The sequence below is a fragment of the Hyperoodon ampullatus genome (assembly GCF_949752795.1).
Source record: "Hyperoodon ampullatus genome assembly, chromosome: 2".
NCBI classification, from domain to species: Eukaryota; Metazoa; Chordata; class Mammalia; order Artiodactyla; family Ziphiidae; genus Hyperoodon; species Hyperoodon ampullatus.
In genome coordinates, this window is record NC_136915.1 from 19,553,871 (window position 1) to 19,577,605 (window position 23,735).

Sequence of the window (23,735 nt, forward strand, 5' to 3'; positions counted from 1 at the left end):
ATACATGTAGTAAATAAAAAAGAAACAGAAAACTTTATTAGATCTATAACAATTAAAGAGGGTGAACTGATAGTCACCTCAAAAGAATGGTACTAGAAGTGAGGAGTAGAAGAACCAAAGGAATCACTTTCTTTGCTCTGCATTAAAGAGACTTGGCAGGTTACCCCCCTTCTACTTTTTTATAAAACATAAACATAAGGCTATAAGCAATCCATATAGAAACTGGAAGAAGAAAGCTACAACATGCTTTTTGGTAGAAAATAATTTGATGTACAAATTTATTTATTTGATTGTATTAAAGAAAGCAGGGCAGGGCTTCCCTGGTGGTGCAGCACTTAAGAGTCCACCTGCTAATGCAGGGGACACCGGTTCGAGTCCTGGTCCGGGAAGATCCCACATGCCACGGACTGACTGGGCTGGTGCGCCGCAGCTACTGAGCCTGTGCTCTAGAGCCCGTGAGCCACAACTGCTGAGTCCACATGCCACAATTACTGAAGCCCGTGCGCCTAGAGCCTGTGCTCTGCAACAAGAGAGGCCACTGCAAGGAGAAGCCCGCACACCACAACGAAGAGTAGCCCCCGCTCACCGCAGCTAGAGAAACCCTGTGCGCTGCAACAAAGACCCAACGCAGCCAAAAGTAAATTAAATAAATAAATTTTTTAAAAAAAGAAAGCAGGGCAGAATCACATTCATTTTCTTCATAGTATGACTGTAAATAGACTGAATTTCACAGCTCTTAGTTTGCTTTGGAAACTTCTAAAAAGCTGACTATTAGCAGCCTAGGAAGCATCTTCCTTCCCCTCCAGGATCTCCTGCTCCTGGGGGTAGGTGGGGGTACTTGGTCACATTTGATGCTAAATAAATAGCATGTGGTGGATTTTGCCAAATCCTTTTCAGCTCCTCCCATATGCAACGGGATGACTTGGCTTATTCTTGATCTGAAGTCATCTGAGTAAACAAGCAGGTTATGAAACACAGAATGGAGTGAAGTTTCCATTGTAGATAATTCCCAAAGTTAGGATGAGCTTAACTGTTCAATCCCTTCTGCTGATCAGAGAGAGAGATGCTAGCAATTGATCTCAGATCTTTGATCCTGTGAGACATCAGCATAACGTAATCCCTTCCTTTTATTAAAATGCGTTGGAAAAGAGATGTGTGAGTAGACAGCGGTAGTTTATTACAGTGATGGTACTATAAGAGGAAAATCAAAGTGTAGGCAGTGTCTCTTTCTTGTTGAACTCCAATGATCACTCCACTCCTGTCAGCTTTACAGTCCAAGCAAACTCAGTCGGAAGAGCAGAGGGTGGTAACTGGGGCAGGTACACAAGGAGACCTTTACCTGGATTTGGGGACCACTTCAGATGCTTTTCGATTCCCAGCATTGTTACCTGCAGAAAGCAAAAGGGAATGGAAAAAACATTAATGCACTGATGAGCACAGAATGTGGCCTGAACATGGTGGGAAACAACTATGCTGGGCCATGGCAGGGAAGACAGTCCAAAAGGGGAATAAATATGGGAGAAACCTGGGGAAGGAAGGAAGAATTAGAGAAGGCTTGCCAATTCCTTTACAAAAAGTTACGTCTCTGACAAGACTGACTGAGGCTCTTTACCTCTGTGGTCGAAGTAGTTATGGGGGATTTAAGGCTTAAGATTCCATCTTCTGGCCAGTGCAGGAAAATGGCATAAATAGCTGATCCTTTTGAGGTATACCTGGGAAAAAAGAAACATCATTGTCAAAGATACCTGGCTTATTACCCTGCCACATGACCTTATACGTTCCCCTTTCAATTATCTACCAATTCAAAGACCTTCAGTCTGTTACTGCTATGAGGAAGCACTAATAACTCGATACCAATTAAGGTCTGTGGGAAGAAAGCAGCCCTGGAAGATTCTTTCTGGTGATATCTTCCATTTTCTTTCTCTACGGGGTTCTAAGTTTTCTTTAAAAAATGTTTAACTCTCATACTAGTTATCTCACACTGAAGCCATTTGCCTCATTATTCAAGTCATTCTTTGACTCCAAATCCATATGAAAACAGTCAAGGATATAACAAAGGCAAGGTGTGCAATGAAGACAAATTTGGGTTTTTGTTTTTAATTAAAAATTTTTTTTTTATTTTCTAATTTTTGGCCACCCAACACAGCTTGCGGGATCTTAGTTCCCCGACCAGGGATCGAACCCTGGCCCAGGGCAGTGAAAGCGCAGAGTCCTAACCACTGGACCACCAGGGAATTCCCAAGACAAGTTTGTTGTTCTGAGATTTCACCATGCTTAGAGAAGAGGGTGAAAATCACTAAATAGAAACTCATCCAAAACAGAAGGATGAACGTGTTTCCCCTGATCCAAAGACCCCTACTCTCTGGTATAACACTTACAGAGGTCTTTCACTGAGCAGTTAGTTTGTGCCTGGCACTCTGCTGATACTTTACATATGTTATCTCATTTAACCCTCACAAACACTCTAGGAAGTTACGTATCATCACCCCATTTTGCAGTTGAAAAAAACTGAAGCGCAAGATCAAAAAACTAGACCCACAATCCAAGTAGGAGTCATGACTTCTCCATTTAGTAGCTCTGTAGTTCTAGGCAAGTGATATTCCTGCCCTGAGTCTGCTTTCTCACTTGTAACCTGATAATGATAGTATCAACTTGGTGGGATTGTTGAGGGGATTAAATTAGGGGAAAGAATTTAGAATGAAGCCTGCATATTGTGGATGTTGTACAAGTATCAGCTATTAGTATTTTTAGGAGGTGGGGTAACATTGTCAAACAAATTAACTGATACTTCGTAGCTCTTTCTTTTTTCACCAAGACTTCAGCCTCCCTTACTAGTCAAAGATACCCTGGGGCCTAAAACATAAACCTGGGCACAAATTTAATAGCAAAAGGACCGCTTTTGCATTTCTTCAAGGTGACTCCCAGCCTGGCTTGTACCATTGTGGACCCAAGGAGATGCCAGCTCAGGATGGGCCACATCCCATTCCTGCACGTAAAAGAAGACTAGACTCACCACATGGAGGTCGTGTTTTTTTCAGATTGTACCCTCCATGGTTTGGAGGCATAGATAGCCTCCCCATTGATGCTCAGCCACTTCCCAACAGCAAGAAGCCTTTCTTGGAAGATGGGAACAATCAGTCCATCTTTAGTTGGTCCAATGTTGAGAAGATAGTTGCCTCCCAAACTTACTGTCTGAATCAGTTCCTGGAGAGAACAGAAACAAGGAAATCCCAGCTCTGAATGCCAAGACTGGAGAAATGCTTACAGCACACAGATGAAGGGAAGAAAAAGAATCTAGGCTACATTCTCCCTCTCTTTTGTGAATATCCTTTACCCTTTGGAAAATACTATTTATTTTTGTCATAATAAAAGCAGGATAGGCTTATATGAGAAAATTTTTAAATCCTGCTACAAGGTGGAGAAATATATTAACTCGAATTCCAGGGAGTAATCACGGGCACTTCCCCATGAACCGGCACCTGCTGTGGTGCCACATGCAGTGGGAAGGGTCGTGTGTCAGAAGCACAGAGTGTGAGCAGGGGAACTGAAAACAAAGCACTTGGCCATGAAGGAATCCCATGGAGCCATCCAGAGAGAAAACAGGGATCAGAGAGGAGAGATTTAGAGCAGGTGCTGTGGAGACTCTGGGGAGGTAGAAAAGATCTGATGAATTTCAGGACATTTTGTATGTGGTGGGCTATATAAATGTGTATGTTGCCCCTTCAGGAAAACATGCTGTAAAGAGATATATTCTTTGAGATTTTTGGAGTGGGATGCGTGTGTGTTTAGTGTGACCTCAAACGGTAGCACTTCAAGGCAGCCCAGAAAAATTAAGGCTACATACAGAATATTTTAAAAAGGAGGTTTTGTTACAGTACCCCAAAGACACCACACCATTAACTTTTGATGTTTCCTTTTGGTGTTTTTCCTATGCAGGCAGTTAATTCTATATAGTTGTGATACTACACCAACCCTCTAAGCATTAATCCATATTACATTCAGAAACATTTTAATGGTTAAGGAAAATCCCTAAATCTACGTAATTATTCCTTTCTGGTTGCAAGAAATTGAAACAACCCAAATGTCAAACTGAAAATAATCCTGGGAAGAACATCTCTGTACAGAACTCTTCTTAATTATACCTAGTTCCTTAGGACAGGTTTTATGAGTGTGTTCAAGAACCCTAAAGGGATCTATCAGCCTGCACTTCCATCCACAGTGCTTCTACCACTCTTAGTCAGAAGGTAGTTAACAAATCACTACCTCACAGGTGCTCTTACCGAAATGATTCGAGATTCACTTGCGATGTCAGCCATTGCCATGTTGCGACGATAGCCCCAGGACAGCTTGTCTATTGAGGTGCACATCTCCCACTTGTGATCTGGCAAGGTCTCTGGCTTGAATTTATCTTGACAGTTGTAGTATCCTCCATGGTGACAGGAACAGTTCTGACCCCATCGGTCATTTACTACGACAACATCCTAAAGGAGGAAGGAGTACCGGGGTCATCGGGGGTAAAATCACTTAGCTTCCTTACGTAACACAGTTTGATATATTAGGTGCCTACTTGGAAGCAAGAAGCAGACTTAGTCGAGAGCAGTGTTTCTTTTTTTTTTTAATTTTATTTTATTTTTGGCTGTGTTGTATCTTCATTGCTGTGCACGGGGCTTTCTCTAGTTGAGGAGAGCGGGGGCTACTCTTTGCTGTGGTGCGCAGGCTCTAGGTGTGCGGGATTCAGTAGCTGTGGCACGCAGGCTCAGTAGTTGTGGCTCACGGGCTCTAGAGCACAGGCTCAGTAGTTGTGGCGCACGGGCTTAGTTGCTCCGCGGCATGTGAGATCTTCCCGGGCCAGGGATCGAACCGTGTCCCCTGCATTGGCAGGCAGATTCTTAACCACTGCGCCACCAGGGAAGCCCAAGAGCAGTGTTTCTTAACTGGGGGCCATTTTGCCCTGGACAAGACTTTTAGCAAAATCTACAGACAGTTTTTTTGGTTGTCACAACTGGGGGTGGTGCTACTGCCACCTAGTGGGTGGAGACCAGGGATGCTTCTAAAGATCTTAAAACATACAGGATAGTCCCCTCACAACAAAGAAATATCCAGCCCCGAATGTCAATAGTACCGAGGCTGAGAAACCCTGGCCTAGCAATGTGTAATGCCAGAGCTGGAATGGCCTGTTTAAATAATCTAGTAAACCACTTATTCTATCAGAGGAGAAATAGAGAAGAGGAGACTTGCCCGAGGTCACATCCCCAGGCACAGTTTCAGAAAGCTGGGCCTGTGAATCAGGTATTTGAACCCAGCCCAGGATGCTTTCCACTATACAACCTTGACTTTCTTTACTTAGATAAGAAAAAATCAAACATTCTTTTCCTTCCCTCAAGGTTTTGCTGAACTTTGAGAAATCCTTACATGGAATAACTTCATGTAAATGTTTACTACTACTATAAGGGACTTCCCTGGCCATCCAGTGGTTAACAAGCCACCTTCCAATGCAAAGGATGCAGGTTCGATCCCTGGTCGGGGAACTAAGATCTCACATGCTGTGGGTCAGCTAAGCCCGTGTGCCCTAGAGCTCACGTGCCACAACTAGAGAGCCTGTGTGCTGCAACTACTGAGCCCGTGCACTGCAACTAAGACCTGACGCAGCCAAATAAATAAATAAATGTTTAAAAAAATACTACTATGAGGCTCGTACTGGGTTATTTAGGGTAAATAAAACACAGTTCTTGCCCTCATAAATCCAGCAGAGACTAGCTAAGGAGATAGATATGTGAAAAATTATAATGTGACATCACAGCAGAGTTAGGGATGAACATAAACAGGGATCACCAATCCAGGAGTGTTTCTTGCTTCTTCCAGGAAAGAATATAAATTGCCAGGAGCCAGATTTAGTTTACATTGCACCAATATTTACTATGCACCTAACTGGGCCAAGTACTGTTTGTGGGGTTGGGGACATAGCAGTGAACAGACCCAAACGCTTGCCCTCACAAAGCTGACACTTCAGTGAGGGAGACAGATAGTAATGAGGTAAATGATATCTGAAATAAGTTAGGCCAATATCAATATCTTAGTGGTAAGAGAAAGATAAAGCAAAGAAAGACATACAGTGTGACAGGGGCATGCTGCAATTTTAGATAGGGTGACAGGGAAGGTGACCTCCCAGGGAAGACCTGCGGAGAGCTCAGGAGTGAGCCACGTGGGAACTAGAGAGAATGGAGAATAAGGAGAAGGGACTATTTCTCCTAAAAGTACTTTCCTAACATGAGTATATCTCCAAAACAACCCTCTTTCCCAATGTGTGAGAAAGCATACAGAACAAGAGTGGGTAGAATAGGGTCTGTGGTGTCCCACCCAAGGATCCACAACGGAGCCACCCCAGCCTGAGGACCATCGGGGAAGAACCACAATACTGCGCCACTAGAGGTCCCCACACATCTCGCAAGTCCCAGAAAACCAATCTGAATTTGCTTCAATTTGTCACAGAGGATCTTTCCTTTTTTCTTTCTCTCCATTTTCCGAATTTAGTAATATTTACCCAATGAGATCCTTAGAGGCTTATGAATCTACCAAGAAAGCTCAGTTCAAACTGGTCTTACACTTAGATTTTTCTTTAAAATCCACAACAAATCTAGAATATGTAAAATTTTTGAAATTTTCTATAGTGAAGATTAAGATGTCTGCTGCTTTGTAAGTGTATTGAAATACAAACTTTAAATGGGTAGCTATCGTGCAGCGTAATAGTGTTGATTATGGGGGAGAGGACAAGGTAGGCAAAGTTCCCTCAGGAAGTTGGAGGGACTTCCCTGGTGGCACAGTGGTTAAGAGTCCGGCTGCCAATGCAGGGGACACAGGTTCGAGCCCTGGTCTGGGAAAATTCCACATGCCATCCACAGCAACTAAGCCCGTGAGCCACAGCTACTGAGCCCGTGAGCCACAACTACTGAAGCCCACGCGCCTAGAGCCTGCGCTCTGCAACAAGAGAAGCCACTGCAATGAGAAGCCTGTGCACCGCAACAAAGAGTAGCCCCTGCTTGCCTCAATTAAAGAAAGCTGGCGCGCAGCCACGAAGACCCAACACAGCCAAAAAAATAAAATAAGATAATTAATTAAAAGAAAAGAATTTGGAATATAAGGGAAATGAAATTTCCCCTTAAGAGTTAAACTACATAATCAACATAGAGTAGGTGAAGTCATAGATATTCACATTTTGTTCTTATCATTTAATTTTACATGTTTTATATATTAATTTTGGGGGTGGTTTTCTCATTTATAATGTCTGTTTACTTAATAGTTTATTTTCTCTATGGTGGTCTGGGACTTCTACATACTATTTCTAGCCTACTTAAATTTAAGAAGATTTAAAACTATCTTGTAAAAATCAAGAATTAAAGGAGAAGAAGAAAGATTATACTCCAAGTAAGGGGCCAAAAAAGAATTAACGGAGAAACCTTTAACATCCACTAAGTTCCCTGATCCCTACCACACCCACATTGATATTACTATTTATTATTGTTGCTGTTGTCATTATTGTTATTACTCCGGATCTTGGTTCCTCACATTTTCTTTTATCATAACAGAAAAATAAGAGATAAGTCATATAATCATGTACCTTAACTGGGCTATCATTGTAGAGCCAAGCAAGAAAATTTGTAGAGTTCCAATAAGTATCAGGACTTTCCCACTCTCCATCAGACCAAATCAAGTCAGGTTTGTACCTGAGAGATGAGCAATGAGAACAATGTTTATTATCTGAATCCATTCATAGTAAAGTCTTACGGATCTATCTTTGCAACAAATATTTAAAAATTAATTTTCTCCTATTTGGAAAATACCAAAAAACTACCGCAGTGCAGAGAAGGTGGAAAACTAGAGAGACAAAAATGACAACACAGACACACACACAAACCCCCTAGCTAACACAAGCACTGTTTAATACACAGCACTTAAACACTTAAACACTTTGGTGTATTTCTTCCTAATCTTTTTCTTTTTAATGTCTTAACTTAAAAAGTAGAGTTGTGGGCTTCCCTGGTGGCGCAGTGGTTGAGAGTCCGCCTGCCGATGCAGGGGACGCGGGTTTGTGCCCCGATCCGGGAAGATCCCACATGCCGCGGAGCGGCTAGGCCCGTGAGCCATGGCCGCTGAGCCTGCACGTCCGGAGCCTGTGCTCCACAACAGGAGAGGCCACAACAGTGAGGGGCCAGCGTACCGCAAAAAAAAAAAAAAAAAAAAAAAAAAGTAGAGTTGTAATCAGTGTGTATACAATTTGGTTTCCTTCCGACAACTAATTCCAATGAAAAGAGTGGTGCTCCAGAACTATAGGATTAATGTTTCTGCTTCTAAGATGTATTAAGAGCTTGAACTGTTATGCCAAATGCATTTTTGGGGACAACTACCCAAAACTTTGACTACAAAAATCTATTGAATTCACTTGAGCCACAGTTGCATCTTTCACATATTATTACTCTGAGCCCTATGAGGTGTGAGTGTGTGTGTGTATTTATAACTATAAGGTAAGCTTTATTATTCCCACTTTAGAAAGCAAGAACCTAATGCTCAGTAGGGTACTTTGTTTTAGGTGACAAAGCTGGTTAAGTAACAGGAGCTGGAACCCACATGCAAATCTGCCCGATGCCTAATCTTGTGCTGTACTCCGTAACTACTTAGGACAGCAGGTTGATTCCAGGAAAATGACTGACTGCCTGAGAGGTGAGAGAAGCACTGTTGGTCTGTGTTCCACTGTGTATGAGAAACTGTACTAGGCACTTTATACTCATTACTTCATTCATTCTCTCGACAACCCTGTGATGTATAAACAGATAAAGAAACTGAGTTCTAGAAAGATGAAGTAGTTTGTTCAAGGCTATACAGTCAGTAAGAAAAAAGAACTAGATTTCTGACTTAAAGCCTATGCTGATCTCTTACAACTGTACTATTTCCTTAGAGAAGTCATCTGGATGCAAGGAGTTTTTTTTTGTCTTCTGGTCTACAATGAGAGTCCAGGCAGAGATGGCTGCCTCTTAATCTTTAAAGGTCCACCATCCTCTAGGAGCCCCCAGAAGCAAGAAGGGCAAACTCAGAATAAAATGTGGTGAAGACTAGGGACAAATGCCAAAGTGAAAGTCATCATTTTAAGAATAATGGTAATAACAACACCATTGTTCTGTGCCGGGCATAGTGACAAATACTTTCCACATACTATGCTGAGCCCTATACAGAATGCATTATTATCCCCACTTCACAGAGTAAGAATCTGAGGCTCAGAAGGGTGACCTGTTTAAGACCTGTAAGTAACTAGAGCCAGGATTCAAATACAAATCTGCCAGGTGCCAAATCCTCTTCAGGGTATGTTAGACCATGTTGCCCTTCTTTAAGGTCCTGACAAAGAAAATAGCATGTAAGGAGGGAACTGAAGTTTTGACTTACTACCACCCTCAGTTTTGTTTGTTTCAATTTATTGAGGCAATATGACCATATTATGAAAGTTCTGAAAAGTAGGAAGAAAAAATATATTTTGTCTTAACACAACCACTACTTTTACTATTTTGATGTCCTACCCCTTTTCCCCTTCCCCTCAACTTAACAGTATCCTATAAGAAGCTCAGGTGTCATTGCTGAAGGTCATAAGGCCAAAAAAATTTCTGTTTTGTACCTGCTAACAAGGTCATATAGCTCTGGCATTGTTTTTGCATGGACAAAATGCTGTGTTTTGAAGCCATTTTTCTTATCACGTAGGTAGAGAGGATGGAACCATTCTAAGAGTGAGTGATAGAGTCCATAGCGTATGTTCCTTAAACAGAAAAACAGGACAGCAACTGTCATTAAGCAAAGGAAAAATAATTTATTTTAAGAAAAATCAGTTGCAGCATTTTAACATCTCAGTGAAACTTACCCATAGGGCATGCAGAGGGGCAGGATCCACAACCATTTCCTTAAATTATCTCATCATTCACTTAAGCAAAATGATTGGGCTTACTATGTTTTTGATAATACACATAACAAATTATTTTTATATGTAAATATCTTAACACCAAATGTCATTTAAACCATCTTTTGTCTTTTAAGTCAATTACCTCAATAACATGTAGTCCTATTAAAAAATGTTTTCTGTCAATCGTAAGAATACATATGGAAGAGATACTAGAAAATAGAGACAAGTATAAAGAATAAAATATCTAAAATCTTATCACTCAAATAATCATTAGTAACATTTTCTGTGTAGCTGAATTAATTCATATAGGTTTATTGTTTCATATAAGATTTATTAATAGTTCTTAACGTGAGCAGAAGCAAGAAGTAGTACAATCCTGCAGCCTGTGGAACAAAAACCACATTCACAGAAAGACAGACAAGATGAAAAGGCAGGGGGCTATGTACCAGATGAAGGAACAAGATAAAACCCCAGAAAAACAACTAAATGAAGTGGAGATAGGAAACCTTCCAGAAAAAGAATTCAGAAAGATGACAGTGAAGATGATCCAGGACCTCGGAAAAAGAATGGAGGCAAAGATCGAGAAGATGCAAGAAATGTTTAACAAAGACCTAGAAGAATTAAAGAATAAACACCTAGAAGAATTAAAGAACAAACAAACAGAGATGAACAATACAATAACCAAAATGAAAAATACACTAGAAGGAATCAACAGCAGAATAACTGAGGCAGAAGAATGGATAAGTGACCTGGAAGACAGAATGGTGGAATTCAATGCCGTGGAACAGAATAAAGAAGAGAGGATGAAAACAAATGAAGACAGCCTAAGAGACCTCTGGGACAACATTAAACACAACAACATTCACATTATATATAGGGGTCCCAGAAGGAGAAGAGAGAGAGAAAGGACCTGAGAAAATATTTCAAGAGATTATGGTGGAAAACTTCCCTAACATGGGAAAGTAAATAGCCACCCAAGTACAGGAAGCACAGAGAGTCCCAGGCAGGATAAACCCAAGGAGAAACACGTGGAGACACACGGTAATCAAACTGACAAAAATTAAAGACAAAGAAAAATTATTGAAAGCAACAAGGGAAAAATGACAAATAGCATACAAGGGAACTCCTATAAGGTTAACAGCTGATTTCTCAGTAGAAACTCTACAAGCCAGAAGGGAGTGGCATGATATAGTTAAAGTGATGAAAGGGAAGAATCTACAACCAAGATTACTCTACCCAGCAAGGATCTCATTCAGATTCTCTGGAGAAATCAAAAGCTTTACAGACAAGCAAAAGCTGAGAGAATTCAGCACCACCAAACCAGCTCTACAACAAATGCTAAAGGAACTTCTCTAAGTGGGAAACACAAGAGAAGAAAAGGACCTAAAAAAAGCCCCCAAAACAATTAAGAAAATGGTCATAGGAACATACATATCGATAATTACCTTAAACGTGAATGGATTAAGTGCTCCAACCAAAAGACACAGGCTTGCTGAATGGATACAAAAACAAGACCCATATATATGCTGTCTACAAGAGACCCACTTCAGACCTAGGGACACATAGAGACTGAAAGTGAGGGGATGGAAAAAGATATTCCATGCAAATGGAAATCAAAAGAAAGCTGGACTAGCAATATTCATATCAGATAAAATAGACTTTAAGAATGTTACAAGAGACAAGGAAGGACACTACATAATGATCAAGGGATCAATCCAAGAAGAAGATATAAAAATTATAACTATATATGCACCCAACATAGGAGCACCTCAGTACATAAGGCAACTGCTAACAGCTATAAAAGAGGAAATCGACAGTAACACAATAATAGTGGGGGACTTTAACACCTCACTTACATCAATGGACAGATCATCCAAACAGAAAATTAATAAGGAAACACAAGCTTTAAATGACACAATAGACCAGATAGATTTAATTGATATTTATAGGACATTCCATCCAAAAACAGCATATTACACTTTCTTCTCAAGTGCGCACGGAACATTCTCCAGGATAGATCACATCTTGGGTCACAAATCAAGCCTCAGTAAATTTAAGAAAATTGAAATCATATCAAGCATCTTTTCTGACCACAACACTATGAGATTAGAAATAAATTACAGGGAAAAACATGTAAAAAACACAAACACCTGGAGGCTAAACAATAGGTTATGAAATAACCAAGAGATTACTGAAGAAATCAAAGAGGAATCAAAAAATACCTAGAGACAAATGACAACGAAAACATGATGATCCAAAACTTAAGGTATGCAGCAAAAGCAGTTCTAAGAGGGAAGTTTATAGCAATACAAGCCTACCTCAAGAAACAAGAAAAATCTCAAATAAACAATCTACACTTACACCTAAAGGAACTAGAGTGAAAGAAGAACAAACAAAACCCAGAGTTAGTAGAAGGAAAGAAATCATAAAGATCAGAGCAGAAATAAACGAAATAGAAACAAAGAAAACAATAGCAAAGATCAATAAAACTAAAAGCTGGTTCTTTGAGAAGATAAACAAGATTGATAAACCATTAGCCAGACTCATCAAGAAAAAGAGGGAGAGGACTCAAATCAATAAAATTAGAAATGAAAAAGGAGAAGTTACAACAGACACCGCAGAAATACAAAGCATCCTAAGAGACTACTACAAGCAACTCTATGCCAATAAAATGGACAACCTGGAAGAAATGGACAAATTCTTAGAAAGGTATAACCTTCCAAGACTGAACCAGGAAGAAATAGAAAATACGAACAGACCAATCACAAGTAATGAAATTGAAACTGTGATTAAAAATCTTCCAACAAACAAAAGTCCAGGACCAGATGGCTTCACAGGTGAATTCTATCAAACACTTAGAGAAGAGCTAACACCCATCCTTCTTAACCTGTTCCAAAAAATTGCAGAGGAAGGAACACTCCCAAACTCATTCTATGAGGCCACCATCACCCTGATACCAAAACCAGACAAAGATACTACAAAAAAAGAAAATTACAGACCAATATCACTGATGAATATAGATGCAAAAATCCTCAACAAAATACTAGCAAACAGGGCTTCCCTGGTGGCGCAGTGGTTGAGAGTCCGCCTACTGATGCAGGGGACACGGGTTCGTGCCTTGGTCCAGGAAGATCCCACATGCCGCAGAGAGGCTAGGCCCGTGAGCCATGGCCGCTGAGCCTGCGCGTCTGGAGCCTGTGCTCCGCAACGGGAGAGGCCACAACAGTGAGAGGCCCGCGTACCGCAAAAAAAAAAATACTAGCAAACAGAATCCAACAACACATTAAAAGGATCATACACCATGATCAAGTGGGATTTATCCCAAGGATGCAAGCATTGTTCAATATACGCAAATCAATCAATGTGATATACCATATTAACAAACTGAAGAATAAAAACCATATGATCATCTCAATAGATGCAGAAAAAGCTTTTGACAAAATTCAACACCCATTTATGATAAAAACTCTCCAGAATGTGGGCAATAGAGGGAACCTACCTCAACATAAGAAAGGCCATATACGACAAACAAACAGCAAACGTCATTCTCAGTGGTGAAAACTGAAAGCATTTCCTCTAAGATCAGGAACAAGACAAGGATGCCCATTCTCGCCACTCTTATTCAATATAGTTTTGGAAGTCCTAGCCATGACAATCAGAGAAGAAAAAGAAGTAAAAGGAATACAAATTGGAAAAGAAGTAAAACTGTCAGTGTTTGCAGATGACATACTATACATAGAGAATCCTAAAGATGCCACCAGAAAACTACTAGAGCTAATCAATGAACTTGGTAAAGTTGTAGGATACAAAATTAATGCACAGAAATCTCTTTCATTCCTATCACTAATGATGAAAAACTTGAAAGAGAAATTAAGGAAACACTCTCATTTACCACTGCAACAAAAAGAATAAAATACCTAGGAATAAACCTACCTAGGGAGACAAAAGACCTGTATGCAGAAAACTATAAGACACTGATGAAAGAAATTAAAGATGATACCAACAGATGGAGAGATATACCATGTTCTTGGATTGGAAGAATCAATATTGTGAAAATGACTATACTACCCAAAGCAATCTACAGATTCAATGCAATCCCTATCAAATTACCAATAGCATTTTTTACAGAACTAGGACAAAAAATCTTAAAATTTGTATGGAGACACAAAAGACCCCGAATAGCAAAAGCAGTCTTGAGGGAAAAAAACGGAGCTGGAAGAATCAGACTCCCTGACTTCAGACTATACTACAAAGCTACAGTAATCAAGACAGTATGGTACTGGCACAAAAAAACAGAAATATAGGTCAACGGAACAGGACAGAAAGCCCAGGGATAAACCCACGCATCTATGGTCAACTAATCTATGACAAAGGAGGCAAGGATATACAATGGAGAAAAGACAGTCTCTTCAATAAGTGGTGCTGGGAAAACTGGACAGCTACATGTAAAAGAATGAAATTAGAACACTCCCTAACACCATACACAAAAATGAACTCAAAATGGATTAGAGACCTAAATGTAAGACTGGACACTATAAAGCTCTTAGAGGAAAACATAGGAAGAACACTCTTTGACATATATCACAGCAAGATCTTTTTTGATCCACCTCCTAGAGTAATGGAAATAAAAACAAAAATAAACAAATGGGACCTAATGAAACTTAAAAGCTTTTGCAAAGCAAAGGAAACTACAAACAAGACAAAAAGACAACCCTCAGAATGGGAGAAAATATTTGCAAAGGAATCAATGGACAAAGGATTAATCTCCAAAATATATAAACAGCTCACGCAGCTCAATATTAAAAAAACAAACAACCCAATCCAAAACTGGGCAGAAGACCTACATAGACATTTCTCCAAAGAAGAGATACAGATGGCCAAGAAGCACATGAAAAGCTGCTCAACATCACTAATTATTAGAGAAATGCAAATCAAAACTACAATGAGGTATCACCTCACACCAGTTAGAATGGGCATCACCAGAAAATCTACAAACAACAAATGCTGGAGAGGGTGTGGAGAAAAGGGAACCCTCTTGCACTCTTGGTGGGAATGTAAATTGATACAGCCACTATGGAGAACAGTATGGAGGTTCCTTAAAAAACTAAAAATAGAATTACCATATGACCCAGCAATCCACTACTGGGCATATACCCAGAGAAAACCATAATTCAAAAAGACACATGCACCCCAATGTTCATTGCAGCACTATCTACAATACCCAGGTCATGGAAGCAACCTAAATGCCCATTGACAGACTAATGGATAAAGAAGATGTGGTACATATATACAGTGGAATATTACTCAGCCATAAAAAGGAACGAAATTGGGTCATTTGCAGAGACATGGATGGATCTAGAGACTGTCATACAGAGTGAAGTATGTCAGAAGGAGAAAACAGATATCGTATATTAATGCATATATGTGGAACCTAGAAAAATGGTACAGATGAACCGGTTTGCAGGGCAGAAATAGAGACACAGATGTAGAGAACAAACGTATGGACACCAAGGGGGGAAAGTGGCAGGGGGGTGGTGTGATGAATTGGGAGATTGGGATTGACATATATACACTAATATGTATAAAATGGATAACTAATGAGAACATGCCGTATAAAAAAATTAAATTCTAAAAAAAAAAATAGTTCTTAACGTTCCCCAAATGAAATATGGTTAAAGTGACCTATTTTCATACAAAATAAAGCTTGTTTTGAGTTAAGAATAGTGAGTGTTTTGGGGGTTTCCCTGGTGGCGCAGTGGTTGAGAGTCCGCCTGCCGATGCAGGGGACAAAGGTTTGTGCCCCGGTCTGGGAAGACCCCACATGCCGCGGAGCGGCTGGGCCCGTGAGCCATGGCCGCTGAGCCTGCGCATCCGGAGCCTGTGCTCCGCAACGGGAGAGGCCACAACAGTGAGAGGCCCGCGTACCGCAAAAAAAAAGAATAGTGAGTGTTTTGGAAATGCTATAATACAAGTAAGAAGTAAATGTAACATTGCAATGGCACAGATAAGACAGAAACAATTGAAGTTAAGTATTTCATCACGTGATTCAGGGGCTAAATAAATATAAAGAAGGTAAAAATCAAGGATCTTAGAGTCCAGATCTAATCAACATCTTAGAGTCTTACAGCAGGACTATTAGCAGAGCATAGCATTGGGAAACTGAATATTTAACTGGTGACGTAAGTCAGCAAATGCTTTCTCAATGGACCAGATAATATTTGAGGCTTTGCAGGCCTTGTGATCTCTATCCCAACTCTGCAATTGTAGCTTGAAAGCAGCCAGAGACAATGCATAAATGAATGGGCACACTGTGTTCCAGTCAAACTTTACTTATACAAACAGGCAGCTGGTGTACCCCTTAAATAGGACATCAAGTTTGCCAAATCACAACAGAGCTGAGACTGGGCATGACACAAATACCACTTTTCCTACTTAGAGGCAAACATACCCAGAAATATAGGATCCAAAACCAAAATACCTGGGTTCAAATCCCACCTCTTCCACTTCCCAGGATTTTGATCTTGGGAAGCTACTTTTTATTAAGTGGCAAATATTAGAAAACATTAATTAGAATCAACAGGGTGGCTCCTTATCTCACTTTCTGCTGCTTTATCTGCCCTCTTCAGTTCTCTCTTGATCTACTATTCATCTAAACCTTCCCTGAATGCCTGCAAAGCTCTGTGTTGACAGCTAAGGAGGACACAAAGATGAGAGGCCCAACCCTGGCCTCCATCAGATACTGGAAAAGGCCTGGGGTTGGTAGGCTTTCCAGAAAAAATCCTTTGCAGAATGCAAATGAAGCATTGGGGTCTATGCTGGGTATCCTTCACCTAAGCAGACAGGGCTATGAACTTCTCTGATGGTGTCACCTTTGGTCATATGAAAACTGCCAAGCATCAAACACTGCTAATTCAAGGCCAGAAGCCCTTCAAGGTATTGGTTAAATGCAAACTTAAAAAACACACGAGTAGAGAAGGCACGGCACATTGGATGGCTAGATCAAAAGTGATGATGGAGTAATCATCTGTGGACACACACCTATTTCGGATGGCTGCTCCCAACTCACCAACCAAATCACGATGGGGCCCCAGATCCTTAGAGTTCCAGTTCCAAGACACAGGACTTGGCCAGTTTGTGAAGCCTTCGTGATGCTTTGTTGTCAGGACTACATACCTGTGGACATTGAAACCATATGAACAAAGGAAGTGGGCAGTGGGCCACTGGCACAAACTTACCTGGTATGCCTGAGGCTTTTAAAATGGTTGGGAGAACTTGACTACAGGAAATGTATGGTTGACCCTTGAACAACGTGGGGGTGAGGGGTGCCAACCCCCTGTGCAGAAGAAAATCCATGTATAACTCTTGACTCCCCCAAAACTTAACTACTAATAGCCTACTCTTGACTGGAAGCCTTACCAATAACATAAATGATTGATTAATGCCCATTCTGGGGGACTTCCCTGGCAGTCCAGTGGTTAAGACTCTGCGCTTCCAATGCAGGGGGCACAGGTTCGATCCCTGGTCGGGGAACTAAGATCCTGCATGCCATGCAGTGTGGACAAAAACAAACAAACAAAAAACCCCACCCATTTTGTAGGTTATATGTATTATGTACTGTATTAATACAATAATGTAAGCTAGAGAAAAGAAAATGTTTTTAAGAAAATCATAAAATACATTTATAGTACTGTATTTATTGATACCATAAGTTTACATTATCTGTTTACAAGATGAACCACCTGTCAGTACCTACATCAATACTGTCTTACATGATACAAAACACTGTAGATGTTATAATTATTACTAAAACCAGATATAAATAGTGAAAAGCTAATGTGAAAAAGAAATTCATATTTATTTGCAGGTATAACGATTTGTGCATTGATAATAAAGAAGCAGCAATAAGATTGCTTTACAGTAGCCTAGTGTAATCAATATGATTGCTTCATGGTAGCCTAGCTGATACACTAATGAATGAATCATTATAAAATTTTTATGGCATATGGTATTATAATCCTATTTATAACACAGTACTGGAAACATTGTTACATTAAAAAAAAAACCACTTGCCTGTGATGATAGGCTGATACACAGTTTATCCCATTATGAGGGGCTAGAGGGGAGGGCATACTGTATGGTAATGTAATTCTTTGAAAGCAAAGTTTTAAAACAGTAAGAAAACTGATACATTGGTAATTTTTTATTGTGTCACTTACCTTATGTAAGGATTGACTGTTCACTTCCATACCAATCTTGCATATGATGTTCTACGTGATGAATACTCAGGCAATGATGACGATGATGATGGCACAAAAACGTTTCATACAGTTCTTGCCATCCAGTTCTTAGGTTTTCACATGAAGACACTTACACACACACACAGCAGATACGTTTATTAACTGTATGGCATAATGATTATTCACTGTTCATTAAGTGGAAGTGGATCATCATAAAGGTCTTCATGGGTCTCAGGGTGGCAGAGGCAGAAGAGGTGGACGGGGAGGCAGGAGAGGCAGGAATGCAGTGTAACATTATGGAAATACATTGCAATTTCTGTCTGCCTTTTCTGCTTTTACATTTCTCTAAAAATACTTCTACATGATACCAATCCTTCTTCCACTATTTGCTTTTTTTGTTTGTTTGTTTTTATTTTTTGGCTGCACTGCTTGACATGTGGGATCTTAGTTCTCAGACCAGGGATCAAACCTGTGCTCCCTGCATTGGAGGGGTAACCACGGGACCACCAGGGAATTCCACACTGTTTGCTTTAGTTTCAGTGCTCATATCATAGAAGGGTCCATGTGGTAAAAGAAGTCAAAAGCTGTCTTGAGTCATCAGAATCCTTCTGCCAGATTGTCTAATGTCAATCTGTCTTTTGGCACTGCTTCTTCTACATCTCCTTCCTCTGCACTTGTTCAGAAGCACTCATCTCCATCAAGCTGTCCTCTGTTAATTCCTCAGGTGTGATGTTTATTAGCTCCTGAATTTCTCCAAGATCCACATCTTGAAACCCTTCACCCCGCATCTTTTTTTTTTTTTTTTTTTGGCTGCATTGGGTCTTTGTTGCTGCGCGCGGGGTTTCTCTAGTTGCGGTGAGCGGGTGCTACTCTTCGTTGCGGCGCGCAGGCTTCTCATTGCAGTGGCTTCTCTTGTTGTAGAGCACGGGCTCCAGGTGAGCGGGCTTCAGTAGTTGTAGCACACGGGCTCAGTAGTTGTGGCGTGTGGCCTTAGTTGCTCCACGGCATGTGGGATCTTCCCGGACCAGGGCTCGATCCCGTGTCCCCTGCATTGGCAGGTGGATTCTTAACCACTGTGCCACCAGGGAAGCCCTCCCCCTTCCCCATCTTTTTTGCTGTATCCACATCTCTTTCATGATTTCCTTGATGGCTCTGTTATAGATCCTGTGAAGTCATGCAAAATATCTGGACAGTTTTCTCCAGCAGGAATTTATTGTTTGGGGCTTGACGGCTTTCACAGCTTTTTCTATAACAACAATGGTATCTTCAATACTGTAATCCTTCCAGACTTTCATGATGTTATCTATATTGGGGTTCTCTTCCATAGCATTGACAATCCTTTTCATAGAGTACCATGTGTAATGAGCCTTAAAGGTCCTTATGACACCCAAAGATCTAGAGGTTGAATTAGAGATGTTGTGTCTGGGGGCTAGTAGACCACTTTGATGCTTTTGGTGTTGAACTCTTGGGGTTCTAGGTTGCCAGGGGCATATTCCAATATTAAAAGAACTTTAAAAGGCAGTCCCTTACTGGCAAGGTACTTCCTGACCTCAGGGACAAAGCAATGATGGAACTAATCCAGAAAAAGTGTTCTTGTTGTCCAGGCCTTCTTGTTCCACAACCAAAAGACTGGCAGTTGGTGTTTATCTTTTCCCTTCAAGGCTCGTGGGTTAGCAGCTTTATAGAAAAGGACAGTCCTGATCATAAAGCCGATTGCATTTGCACCAAACAGTAGAATTAGCCTGTCCTTCCTGCCTTAAATCCTGGTGCTTGCTTCTCCTCCTTACTAATAAATGTTCTTCATGGCATTTTCCACCCCCCTAGGATAGGGCACTTTCATCCGTATCAAAAACCTGTTCAGGCAGATATCCTTTCTCCTCAATGATTTTCTCAGTGGCATCTGGGAACTCACCTCTTGGTCGGCAGAAATTGCTTCACCTGTTACCGTGACATTTTAAAAGCCAAACCTCTTAAATTATCAAACCATCCTTTGCTGGCATTAAATTCTCCACCTTTAGAGCCTTCACCTTCCTTTTGCTTTAAGTTGTCATGTAATGACTTCGCTTTTTCTCGAATCATATTAGAGTCTTTAGGTATGCCTTTCTTATAGCAATCCTGCACCCACATCAAAGCTGCATTTTCAATATGAGATAAAAAGGTACTATGCAAGAAGTGCAAGGTTCTTCACACCTCCTGGCATCCTGGCATAGTTGCAGTGACAGCTTCATGGGTTTTTTGTTGTTGTTGTTGTTTTTTAACATTAATTCATTTATGTTGGAATGGCGGGTAACCACAGCTGCAGACTTCAATCTATGATACATATCAAGCACTTCAACTTTTTCTTGTAATGTTGAATTTTCTCTATTTTTTGGGATCACTTCTGGCATCACTAGGGGCGCTTTGTGTGGGTCCCATGGTATTATTCAAAGTTTATGATATTGCACTAAACAAGATGAAAAATACATGAGAACACGAGAGATCACTTTTTACTGCAATAGGCAATTTACTGGAGGGATCAGTGCTCATGTGAAGACGATGAGTGTCACGTGGCATTTTGAGTGGATACTCACAACACTTGAGCTCACCGTGACACCAACAGGAGGTGGCTACAAAATTATGACAGTAGCACAGTATGTACTACAGTTAATTTTACGCAGTTATGATTTAATACTGCATCTTTATGTTCCTTTACATTTCTGTGAGTGGCACCACGTATGGTCTGAAAGTGTGTGTGTAAGTTTTGATAAATTTTAACGTTTTACAATAGATTTGTATATATTTTATGGTAGTAAATGATAAAATAGACTAGTGTCTATATATTTTATACATTTGTGACATACCTTTTTCTTAATTTTCGATATTTCTGTGAGTTTTTCAAATTGTTGCAAATCTCCAAAAATTTTTCCAGTATATTTATTGGAAAAAATCCGCATATAAGTGGATCCATGCAGTTTAAACCCATGTTGTTCAAGGGTCAACTGTACTTGTATGAGTGACTATATTAGTGACACCCAGGGAGTTGCTTCAGTCACAACACCCCTTGGGTACTGCTCCAGGAATGAAAGCAAACTCAGGGAAGCCACAGTCCTTAGTTCCCAAACAACCAGGAGACTTGGAAAGAAGGAAGGAATAGGTAAGGGAAAATATGTACACCTTGGCTTTCCAGTTCTTCAACCCTTCTGTGTATCGATGATTAGTTTTTTTTAAAAAACTCTTTGCCCTAAAGGAGAAAAAAATCTCTACTGGAAATAGCAGATGATAAAAAAAGTAAGCTGTTTGTTTTACCAAGCCCATATGAATTGTCTCTCATTCACAGAAGTGACAAAAGGCCAAAAGAAAAGGGGAGAAAAGGCAAGTGTTGAAATAACAACCAAATCACTCACCATTTCATTTACTTTTATGGCAGAAAAATAGCTGGTGCTCACATGTGACAATTTAATCACTGGCCGATGTGGAGAGCTCAAACTTTAAGGTCTAGACAGTATTTCAGGCTCTGTGGATCACAGTCCTCTCTGTGGCATATTCTTCTTCTACTTTATTATTATTATTTTTTTAAATTTTTGGCTGTGTTGGGTCTTCGTTGCTGCATGCGGGCTTTCTCTAGTTGCGGTGAGCGGGGGCTACTCTTCATTGTGGTGCGTGGGCTTCTCATTGCGGTGGTTTCTCTTGTTGCGGAGCACGGGCTCTAGGCGCGCGGGCTTCAGTAGTTGTAGCACACGGACTCAGTAGTTGTGGCTCGCAGGCTCTAGAGCATAGGCTCAGTAGTTGTGGCACACAGGCTTAGTTGCTCTGTGGCACGTGGGATCTTCCCGGACCAGGGCTCAAACCCGTGTCCCCTGCATTGGCAGGAGGATTCTTAACCACTGTGCCACCAGGGAAGCCCCTCTTCTTCTACTTTTTAAAAACAACCCCTTAAAATGTAAAAATCCTTCTCATCTCAAGAAACTTACCAAAATAGGCAGAGGACCAAGCCCTCTGGCCATGGTTGCAGACCCCTGGTGTGGTGGAAAGAACCTTCACCTTAGAGTCACCTTAGAGTCATTTGGAGTCTAGGACATTAGTTCCCTTCTGTCTGGGCCAGTCATCTTCTCCATAGCAAGGGCATCTTGTCCTGGACAAAGGATATCTCCCAGATTTTAACTTCTTCATTTGAAAATTATGGATTTCTAAGGCTTCTGGAAGACAGTGAACTCCTCCTTTGTTTATTCAAGGCTTATATTCCCATACACTTAACTGCAAACACTAAATATCAGTTGTAATTTCTATTTAGTACAAGAGAACTTGAAGTCCAAAAGAAACTAAAACCTGGAAGACGGGTGAGGAGACAAAGTAAGGGTGGAAGACTGCCCTAAGCCAGGAGCCGGGAAACCTACCTGCCTTCATTCTTACTCTGCAACATCCTGTCTTCAAGGATGATTCCTTCAGGACTAGCCCCAGCCTTCAACAACCTTGTGAGTCCTTGCCTCTCTCTTCCCAGCCCCAATGCTCTGCACTTTCAGTTCTCTGAACCATTCACAAGCAAGTTGCAACAGTTCTCAAAACAATTCTGACATTTCTTGAGCACTCTCTATGTGCAAGGCATTGAGAAGAGCAGCTGAAAGAGAATCTGTATTGTTGCCCAAATACACTGCACACCAGAACTCCCTTCCCTCCAGGACATATTAAAGCTGAAAGGAGGAACACAATCCCCGTCTACAACCATGGAAGGAGGCGGTAAGGAAGTAAAATGCCTTGTTCAAGTTCGCAGCTGAACTAGGACAAGACTCCATACCACCGGCTTAAAATCCTGGAATCCTGATTGCCTTGTTGACCCGGAAGGGACATTAGGTATCACGTAGCTCAGTCCTCTCAATATTCAGGTGCAGACACTGAGGGCTTTGCAGTCCACCACCAACCGGAAACATTTATTTCCTTCTAATCCTCAACCAGACGCACTTTCTTAGGATCAGGCGTGCCATATTCAATTCTGCATCCTTCAGGAGGCAAAACAGAGTACCCCCGGTATCTGAAGTCAGACGGATACCTGTGTGACCCGGCAAGTCGCCTAGCCTCCCCCCGCTCGGTTTTCACCTGCCTAAGCCCCCTCCCGGCGCTCGGGTCAGCCCTAGCCGGGGAAGGGGGGCCCCGCCCGCCCCCCGCGGCGGCACTCACTTGGCCCCGGCGGCCTCGAACAGGTTGGCCCAGCTGTCCGGGTGGAAGAAGCGCGCAGTGAATCTTGGCCCGAAGTCGGCATAGGTGAAATTGGGTGGGTAGTTCTCATTCATGAAACTCTCGTACTGTGGCAGCTTTTCGCCCTTCCAGTGCCACCAGAACCACTCACTGCCCCAGGCCGGCACCGAAAACACGCCCCAGTGCACAAACACTCCGAATTTGGCCTCGTCGAACCAGGCCGGCAGCGGCCGGGAGTCCAGACTCGGCCAGTCCGCGGTGTAGCGACGCGGAGGGTCGGTGCAGCGACGCGGAGGGTCGGTGCAGCGCGAAGGGTGCGTGCAGCGCAGAGCCCGGACCGTGCCGAGCACCAGCAGCAGCAATAGCTCGGCGCCCACCACCCGCGACTTCAT

At 41.5% G+C, this 23,735-nt stretch overlaps 1 protein-coding gene across 2 annotated transcripts; it reads right to left on the reverse strand.

The window, feature by feature from the left end:
* Positions 1-1,154: 1,154 nt before the first annotated feature.
* On the reverse strand, positions 1,155-23,735 carry FUCA1 (alpha-L-fucosidase 1; the record flags this gene model as incomplete). 2 transcript variants are annotated; one of them, XM_079698039.1, is made up of 8 exons in its annotated part: positions 1,155-1,388; positions 1,613-1,712; positions 3,017-3,204; positions 4,281-4,481; positions 7,616-7,721; positions 9,659-9,796; positions 16,976-17,110; positions 23,326-23,735. In XM_079698039.1, the coding sequence occupies 8 exons, from the start codon at positions 23,733-23,735 to the stop codon at positions 1,248-1,250; spliced, it is 1,419 nt and encodes a 472-aa protein (XP_079554165.1). In that variant the 3' UTR covers positions 1,155-1,247. The 2 variants fall into 2 exon arrangements, with proteins under 2 accessions (XP_079554165.1, XP_079554164.1); XM_079698038.1 differs by having other exon boundaries at positions 3,014-3,204.